Source organism: Terrapene carolina, unplaced genomic scaffold (assembly GCF_002925995.2).
Source record: "Terrapene carolina triunguis isolate 2854851 unplaced genomic scaffold, T_m_triunguis-2.0 Scaffold138, whole genome shotgun sequence".
NCBI lineage: Eukaryota > Metazoa > Chordata > Testudines > Emydidae > Terrapene > Terrapene triunguis.
In genome coordinates this window covers 1,991,099-2,000,976 of record NW_020664489.1, presented here as the reverse complement: position 1 = coordinate 2,000,976, position 9,878 = coordinate 1,991,099, and the positions used below count along the sequence as shown (strand labels likewise).

General features: G+C 39.0%; 1 protein-coding gene across 2 annotated transcripts in view; it reads left to right on the top strand.

Annotated features, from left to right (window-relative positions):
• The window catches only part of MSANTD4 (Myb/SANT DNA binding domain containing 4 with coiled-coils), a 17,873-nt gene extending 8,883 nt beyond the window's left edge, over positions 1-8,990 (top strand). The window contains exons 1-3 of one of the 2 annotated variants that reach the window (XM_024206595.3): positions 523-548; positions 3,437-4,074; positions 6,711-8,990. In XM_024206595.3, the coding sequence (XP_024062363.1) occupies positions 3,607-4,074; positions 6,711-7,286 (1,044 nt within the window). In that variant the 5' untranslated portion in view covers positions 523-548; positions 3,437-3,606 and the 3' untranslated portion in view covers positions 7,287-8,990. Of the gene's footprint in view, positions 1-522; positions 549-3,436; positions 4,075-6,710 lie in introns of those variants that run through there. The other variant, XM_024206594.3, reaches the window with a different exon arrangement.
• Positions 8,991-9,878: the final 888 nt, after the last annotated feature.

Below are 9,878 nucleotides of genomic sequence, written 5' to 3'. Positions count from 1 at the left end.
ATATGCATCCGAAGAAGTGGGTTGTAGCCCACGAAAGCTTATGCTCTAATAAATTTGTTAGTCTCTAAGGTGCCACAAGTACTCCTGTTCTTTTTGCGGATACAGACTAACACGGCTGCTACTCTGAAACCTGTATAAACTTAGTTATTATAATCATAAAGAAAACAGCACACTGGAAACTATTGCAAATGCTTAGAGATACAAGACCAGCACCAATCAAAATACACTTTTCCAATTCAAGTGATTTAAATGGAATTACACCAGTATAATAGAGGAGTACTTGGCCCCAGGATTTCAGCTGAATCTAACATTTTTTAACAAGATGACAAATACAATTGAACTTCTAAAAGTTGACTGAACTGTTTAGTTCTAATCAGCAAATCAGTAACTTTTCTGGATAATTAAGTTGCTCTATGATATTTTTTTAAAAATTACAAAACTTTCACAGGCTAAACGTAGTGTTTGACGGATAGGTCATGAAGATCAATTGCTACAAGCCAAAAGGAGAAGTGATTGCACTCTAATTTGGATTGGAGAAGAAACAGCAGGTACTAAATAAATTGATTTACTGCTAGTTAGAATCAAATATAGCTTCCCTCTATGCACTAGTATCTATTCAGGGTAGGCTCATGAGAATGAAATACTAAAGGTTAGGAAAAAAACTTAAAGATCAGATAAAATGTTCCAATATAATTTTATTTCACTCTGCATCTACAGGAATATTACAGTGTTGCTGCCTGTTATGGGGCCGTTTGCTCACTGCTGGTTGTGCCCCCTTCAGGCACTTTTAGGAATTAGCTCTGCCCAGTTCAGTGTCCCCTTCCTTCTCTTCAGGCATCTGCAGCTCGTCTCTTGTTTACAGAGTTGTGGTACAGCTGCTTTATGACTCAGCCCTCCACACAGATCACTTTGTGATTCCCCTTTCAAAGTCTTTCTGTTCAAGCAGTCCTCATGTCCGCTGCCCTGACCCTGTCACTCCTGCAGTGACCCAGGTGGTCTTCTAATTCACTGCCCCAACCGGTACCACTCTGCAGTGGTTGGTAGGGGGACCCAGGCCCACCCTCTACTCAGGGTTCCAGTCTAGGACCCTATAGCAAGTGATTAAGGTCTATGACTGCACCCATTTTCCTGCTCTAGCCCCTGGACTATTTCCTACTGTGTTTCTCCAGTCCTCCTAGTCAGAAGACCCCTCTCTTTCAGGCCTACTAGGTCTCAGTGATTCCTATCCCCCCTTCCTTCTCCCTCTCTCTGGGAAGAGAGACTACAGGCTTCCTGCCTGCTGGCTTTATAGAAGTCCCTACCTGTTCCCTCACAGGTGAGCTTCTTTCTAATCAAGGCTCTTCACGCAGCCTAAATCTCTCTTCTTTGCCACTAATGTAGCTGATTGAGCCTGCCTGGCCTAGTGCAGCTCTCTCAGGTCTGGTGTGGGAGTACACCCCATCAAACACCCTCACCCTCAAGACTGCAACCCACATTACCATTATATAGTTGTCCATTCTGATATATCTTTATTCTCTGTGAAATTGTTTTCCATTTCCTAATGCATATGCAAATCATTGTCCTATATAAAACAAAGATAGTGTATTTGCATATATGTAAATATATACACACATACATATATATGATAGGCTCTGGTCGCTCTAATGAGAAATCACTAAAACACTGTGGTTCAGGCAGTCTCAATTATACATTTTCTTTTCCTTATGTTAATAAGTATCAACATCTATCAGCTGGATTCAAATGAGCTGAATTAGTTAATGTTAATTTTACCATTAACATCGATATTCCACTTATAGCTTTGAAACACTTCTTACCTAGAAATCATTTTCCTTGCACAGTATCATTTTCTGTCTTTTTTCTTAGTTATCTATCATTAATCACACTTATATTTGAAAAAAACATTTGTTTCATCTTTATCTATTCCTGCTTTTCATTCCTAACCAGAAGTCATCTTTTATTCATGGCCATCATGATATTGCAAAGTATAATGACTTCTGGTGGAGAGAAAACACGAATTAATCAACTCTTAATGGGGGGAAAAATCTACGGTAATATGTTAATAAAAGAAAAGAATTACATATTTCTATGAAAGAGAAATAGAATTATTTCTAAATACAAGGTTTTTCATAGTAGTCAGTGAGGTATCAGGATCTTTAAATGCCAGGGCTGTGAAAGATGGTGTTTGACATGCAAATGTTTGTGAGTGAACCAGTTACAGTCAGTCATGTTCTAAAGCTACGTCTACATAGCCCCACAGTTTGGACTATAAGGGTGTAAACTGCAGCGCGAACTAGCATGTTGTGTTCTAACTCTCCTGGATGGACATTGCAGGCATGTTCTACAAGTTATCTAGTTTGCGTTAACATAGTCTTCTTTAAACAGGATGTTTTCTTTTGTCTTTTTTCTTATTTCCAGAAGGGGCAATAAGAGTGTCAGTTTTCTTTGAAAGTTCATCTATTCCTGTTACTTATTTCTCCTGTTATGATTCTTCTTCCAGAACCACAATTAGTGGCCGAGGAAATGTTTGTAAATGGGAATTCATGATAAGCAGATGTATTTTTAAGAAGCAAAATCCTATTATCATGCAAGTAAAAAAGAACTCAAATAAGAAATACAGTTACCATAGTTATTTCTAAATTGAATGTTTGCCCTGGGGAAAATTGCTCTCGAGTCCACGCTTGCCTGAATTTGCTGATTTGTTTTTAGTTTAACAATATTCTGACATGGGTTGTTGTGGGTAAGAGTGGCAGAGAGCCAGGGGAGGAAAGGTTGAAGGAACGGGGTTGTACCTTTGAGTTTGTAGGGATTTCTTCCTATACGTATTTTCTGTATTAAGAAAATTTTAATTCAAGAAGATTTTTGAAATGGCAAATACTATTTCCAATTTTCTGTGTGTCAATGGAACCATTCCAATTCTTCTGTTGTTATTATAATGGCTCAGAAATAGTAAAAACCTCAGCTTTTAAAATGAAATTGTTTTTAGGTAGAAATAACTTTTTTAAGTCATCTGAGAAATATCTCTCACTCAGATATTTTACATCTCTGAAGAAATGGCTTTATCAATTTTAGCCACTTTAGAAAACTCAAGATGAGACTTATATGTCAAGTTTCAGGTTGGAGCAAATTTAAAATGGCAAGATTGTAAAAGCCAAAGGAAAATAGCCACATTTTTATAATGGAAATATCAACTCAATCTGAACACTGTGTGAAACAGATATATATTGATGGATTTATAATTCATGTGAGGACAGAGAGGCTTATTTATAGCTACTCTATATTCCAAACATTTTTTAAAAATTGTTTTAATCTATCAGATAGAAGAATGATCAGTTCAGCATATAGATTCTTTAGCAGTGTTGATTTAGGAGTCAGTTTCATTGGATGAAAATATCACTATATATCTTTGAGATTGATATTATTTGCTCTTTCCTCTTAGGATCTTAACAAGCCTGGCAAATAGAAAGATGACCAAGTAATGAGAAAACCCACTTCCTGAAGAACCGAGTGCCACTTTGTGATTGTTTTTTAAATCATATTGTATAAATAAATTGAATACTCTCGTATTATCTCTTTAGTTGGCTGCAGTAACAATTATTAGATTTAAAGATGGAAAAAATGAAACAATTAAAAAGAAAAAGAAAAAGCAATTTTAGCGTTCAAGAAACTCAAACACTCCTTAAAGAAATTAGAAAAAGGAAAGAGGTACTTTTTTCCAAGCAGCTTAATACAACAATTAATGAGATGAAACGAAAGGCTTGGGAAGAAATAGCAGAGTGTGTGAATGCTGTAGGTGAAGGAGAGCAAAGAACAGGGACAGAAGTGAAAAGACGATACCTTGATTGGAGAGCACTCATGAAGAGAAAGCGTCTGAATGCAAACATCAAACTGGTAGGCGCTGGGTTTCACCTTCCGTCATCTGATTTAGATGACTCTGTCAATGAAGAGATGGATGAGAAAGTGGGATTTACAAATGAAAACAGTTTTGAATGGCTAAATATCACAGACTTCAGAGAAGCCAGTGGATCTTTAACAGAAATCAAGGTGGAAGAGGAGGAGGATCCACAGAATTTTGAAGTAAGTAATTAGTGCACTGTAGTTGTGTTCATTATGGCCATTCTTTTCACTCCAGCTTGGGGACTTTCTCCACACTTGTGGCTAATAGTCCTCTATATTATAATTTCCCAAGACAGTCTGATTGTGTGAATTAGAGAATCTCCTGTGACAAGCTCTGTTGTTATATGAATGATATTCAAAATCCAGCAACCTACACATCTGCATAAGGTCTTGTTTTTTTTATTAAATATACATGTATTCAGTAATCTTCTAAATGTATTTATGCCTCTGTTTTCCTTTTTCCTTTCCCCCATGGACTTAATTTATTTCAAACAGGATGCAGTATTCATGTGGACTGAAGGAGGAGTTAGCTTAGTAATTTCTCCGATCCACACCCCTGCACATACATTAGAATAGGGGGAGGAGTAACCCATCTCTTTCACAATCCAACCACTTCCAACTGGAGACAAGGATGAGAAAGCAGTCCTGGTGTCACCCATGATAACACAATCCTGCTGGAGAGAAGAGATGAATTGGGAGAGGGAAATGGTTGGTTGATTTTGCCGCTGGTCTCAAACGCCTAATAGACAGCATCCCATCATTCAGCAATTAAATCTATAGAGCAGTAGCATGGGGAAAAAAGGAGAAGGGTGGGAGTGATCTTGCCAGTTCTGAGACTGTCAATCAGATGGAATTCCAATAATTGGTTTTGTAGGGTCAATACAGGTCTAGGGAGATACTGTTCCTTAGGTTCCAAAATCAGGCAGATTTATTCTATTCTATTCTTTTTTAACTTTAGGTGCCATGAGAAAAATTTTAATTTATGGGCAAAGCCTGTACCCAATGCATGGCTTGAACAGTTAGGAAGGGTGCCAAGTAGAGGTGCGGGAGCTAAACATGATGGGAAGGAATCTTTCTCCTAAGCTAGGGTGACATTGGAACTGTTTTGTGACCACTATTGCAACAATAGGGCTGAATTAGCCTCTGCAGTTTCTGAGTTCCTTCTGCACTAGAGGAATAGCCAGTAAATCCACATTTGTCCCAGATCCTCTGATCTTGGTGCTGCTCCTTCCCAGGCTTGGTCCCCACCTTAACCCAAAACCCCATGTTCACTGGAGCACAGTGACCACTTATGTAGCATGGTTTTGTAGCACACGGGTATATACCCCCCTGCATGAACTTTTAGAGTGCCCCCAGGACTGTGGAACCACACCAGTATTGCTACACCCAAGGTCCCTCTGTACCCAGGGCTTGGGGCCAGATTGTCTAAAAGAGACAATAAAAATAACTAAAGGATCAGTTAAACAAATTTGTTCTTGTCCCCATTTAGCACAATTTGAAGCGTTGAGAACTGTCACGGGATGCACCACTCACTGCTTATCTGGCACCTCTTCCTGGTCACTCTGGATTAGCTCTTAAGGTCTACACCCCTTTCCGTCATCGCATGCCATCACACCACCTCTCTCCCAGGTCTCTTTCCCAGGAACTGCAGCGTCCTCTTCGTGACTCAGCCCTCCAGCTAGGTTACTCACCATTTCCCTCCCTTCTGGGGTACAGTCCTTCAATTCTCTGTCATTCCCACAGTGACCCAGGCAGTCTTCCCGTTCACTGCCCTGCAGTCTATACAATGCCCTCAGTGGCTGGTAGGGGAACCCAGGCCTGCCCACTACTCTGGGTTCCAGTCCAGGGACTCTACACCCAGCAGTTCTGGGCGTTCCTCTCCCAGCCCTCACTGCTGCTTCTTGGACTGATTCCTACAACTCCTGGTTCCCCTCCTTACTCTGGTGCACCAGTTCCAAAACCACCTTCTTTTTCCAAGGGAGTGACTGCCCTTTCCCACCAGCCCTTGTCTGTTGCCAGCTTCCTGGCTTTAGAGGCCCTGCCTGTTCCTTCCCAGCTGAGCCTGCTTGCAATCAACTCCTGCTCCCTGGCTCTTCCTCTAGGTGCAGCCTGTGGAGTTAATAGGCCTACCTGGCCACCTTCATCCCATCCAGTCCTGTGTGGGGTGGACACCCCATCACAGGAACATATGAGAAAAAAGGCAGCAGATCTCAAATAAAACACAACATCAAACTGTTTTTAGTGATGGATCCTTTACAGCATTAGTTAAAGCAATGTTATGTTACATACCTGAATAGCTTACAATTCCAATTCATATATTAAATAATTGGTCAAAAGAAATTCCTAAAATATCCCAGGTGTCTGTCATGGAACCTACATGAAAACTAAAAACAGTGCCTACTTATTAACCCTAGTTCTCTTTCAGTAAATCTGAAAATTCTTTTAGATCATCTAAATACAAAAAAAATCCACAACCTATTTTTAAACAAAGCTTTGCAGAATAAACAGCTGTTTTTTCTGCATCTTTACAGTAGAGATATGCCAAAGAAATTGCCTTCTGTATTTCATGACCACATGTGAGTTTGTTGCTGATCAAATAAGCCATGCCTTTGTAACAGCAGAAAACTCAGGGTTTGAGTTTAACACACACGAATTGTGTAGGGCACAAGTGAAACGAACATCTGGAATAACTTCTGAGATATGACTAGAAACAACAGAAGTGTGCTCTATTTTCAGTGAGGTTGCATGGGGGTAACTGGCTCAATATGGTATAAAGAGGTACATGAAATAATTATATTTCTCATTCCTCCCAACAGTTTCCTATTGAGGAAGAAGAGGAAATTTTGTCATCAGTTTTGCCAGATTCCAAAAAGGAAAGTGACCTACCTGATTTCACCCACATTGAAGAGTTTGGAAATCTGAGCTCTGCTCAAGCCCGACTAGCCTACGAGGACTCTCATTTGCTTATAAACTTGGAGAAACAAAAACTAGAACTGGAGAAACAGCGGCTGGACATTGAAGCTGAAAGACTACAGGTGGAGAAAGAGCGCCTGCAGATCGAAAAGGAGCGATTACGGCATGTAGCCCTCGAGCATGAGAGACTTCAACTGGAGAAGGAGCGGATCCAGATTGAGCGGGAGAAACTGAGGCTAGAGGCTCTGCGTGCTGAAAAACCTGCCCTGGAAAATGACATCACCCAAGTGGAAAAACCCATTTTACAGCCTCTGGATCTAGAAACTGAAAAATTAAAACTCGAAAAGGAACGTTTACAATTAGAGAAAGAGAGGCTGCAGTTTTTAAAATATGAATCTGAGAAGCTGCAGATTGAGAAGGAACGTTTACAAGTGGAAAAAGAACGCCTTCGAATTCAGCGAGAGGGTCACTTGCAGTAAACTTCTTGGCTAAGGTGTCATTAATAGTGTTTTGATGTTCAAATATAAGTAGTTTTTTTCTTAATACAGAAACTGTCCTAGAGGTTTAACTTTCTTCTGTCCAAAATTTAATGTTGATGTTAAACTAAAAAAATAAAAAATGAAAAGGAATGGTGTTTGGTAAATCAGTGTGCCTACATAAATGGAATTTATGTGTGAAACTGCTTTTCAACGTAGCAGAAGAAAGTATTATGTTCTCTTGCATCCAGTATTGTATTGTATAGTTTGGTGTCCTGCTCTTACAAGCACATTAAGGATCAAGACAGCTGTATCTTTCCACTGTTACAACAGTGTTAAAAGTATGGGAACTGTCAAAATAAATCCGCACATATTGTGAAGGAATGGTGCTGAAGATAGCCCAAACATATTTATTTTTTACACAAAGCAAACTACATGAGGTGATAATTACATTTAATTTCATTTTCTTTACTTTATAAACACTTTTTCAAAATTCAAAGGAGTTCTGAGAATTAATGAAGTGCAAGTTAATTTCAATACACATGGGTTTATTGTCCTGCCCTCTAGTGGCCAAAAAAGATAAAGAGAAGGTAGTATTCTGTCTACTTGGAATCGGTGTATTAGACAGTCACATATCAACTGTATCTAAATAAAAACTGGACTGATGGATGAGTCAATGAATTAGCAATGCTGTGCAGTTTTCTACTTCCAGATTACCAGTCTGAATCTAATGGAGACTCCTAGTGGCAGAAAATAATTATCATGTGATTGCTGTGGGGTGACCTCTGTGGAATAACTTAATAGATTTAGTCCATTTCTTAGCCCACAGTTATGCAGGTTGCAAAAGAACAGACCCAATTAGCTCACTTGCTGGTAGTCTCAGGAGCCAGGTCAATGACTGCTGTTGTGACAATTGGACCAACAAATTTACCCAAATGGTGAGCTCAACTAAAAAGTATATAAAAGTTCATAAGATGTTACAATAACCTATAATAACAAATGTTGATGGGAATAGGGTACAAAAGGGAGGACAGAATAACTGAATTAGTCTAAACTAAAAGGCCACATTGATATGATTCAAGGACTGTTGAAATTATGCTTGTTAAAAACAGGAGATGTGGAGCTGGAAGTTAATGAGCCAAAATTGGTATATCAGATATTAGGTCTAATTGGTAGACAAAATAATGAAGGGATGGGCTATTCCATCCTTTTTGGGGTCCGTAAAGAGATTTTTGAGGGAAAGTAAGGAAATAACAAAGAGAAGAACAGATGGAAAGAACAGACATCAGCTACTGGAGTGAGCTTCACAATCATGGCTGCCACCCCCACCATTTCCTGGAGCCCCGGGCCTTCATCATCCTGTTCCTGAGAGATGTTCTGGCCAGAAGAGGCCAGACAGACAGAAGGATCCAGATGACATCGCTACCTCTAGTGGCTCCAGCTGAATGCTATACACGACCTGGGAAGGCAGTGATTACCATCTTTGATACCATCTGAGAGTCTGTCATACAAGTCCTTCTAAGGTTAGACTTTAACAACAACAGAAGGAAGGACATCTCCAGCCCATCTCAACTAACTTTTTCTCTTTTCCCCCAAAGGACTGTTATTGCCATCTTTGGTACCATCTACCAAACATGGGTTTTTACCTTCTAAAAACTCTCTCCAGCTAAAGGGAAAGGGAACAAGGACGGAAAGCTTTTAAAATGAAAACTTTATTGAATACTTTACATTTTAAATACTGTTTTTCCTTTTTTTCTGTATCTTTAATAAAAGGTTAAAAGGATATTTAATGGTGTGTTTTCCGTGGTGCTAAGCAGGCTGAGGTCTCTGTATACCAAGCTCCAGACTTTGTTTAACATTGTCCAATGTTGGACAATGACTGAGTGATGTTAACACCTTTAGCCCATATATTCCATTTAAATTAATACAACAGTGCACATACATGATTAATCCTGCCTGGCCAAGACTGAGACACATTGGTAAAGTGTGAAGAAGCTTGCATTGCTGCTGCCTATGTAGTATATATTCTGCAATCAAATAGAAAAATAATGTCTAAGGCTATTAGTATTTTTCGTAAGTAACACATTCACTTAAATTAAAAAAGAATATAGGAAATTTTAAATGAGAACATACATATTTACTTGTTTATGTTCCAACTGAGCCAGACTTTAGATCTCTCATCCTTTACCTTTGGTGTCTCCGTTTGAAAACTAAAACAGTATCAGAGTGTTAAATTGGAATATACGTTGAGCGATTTACATAGGTTATGTGTTCATAAATATATTAATACCACTATAGGATTACTTTTATTCTGCAAATAAAGTGTTATTTTTCTGTTACTGAAATAAGCATGCTTCTACAGTGGAAATAAATTTGAATACTACAAATCAAAATTGCTGTTGAGCAGGTGCTTCTTATTATAGAGACAAAGCTCCTAGTTAGTAGTATAAACTAGGTGGTGGTGAAAGCTATAAAGAGGCATCCAGACTTCTATCATAACGCTGGTATGGATTGCAATGTTGCCAGATCTTGTGATGTTATAGATAGTAATAGGATTTTGGGCCCTGGTGGAGCCAGTCTTCTATGACTGGAAAA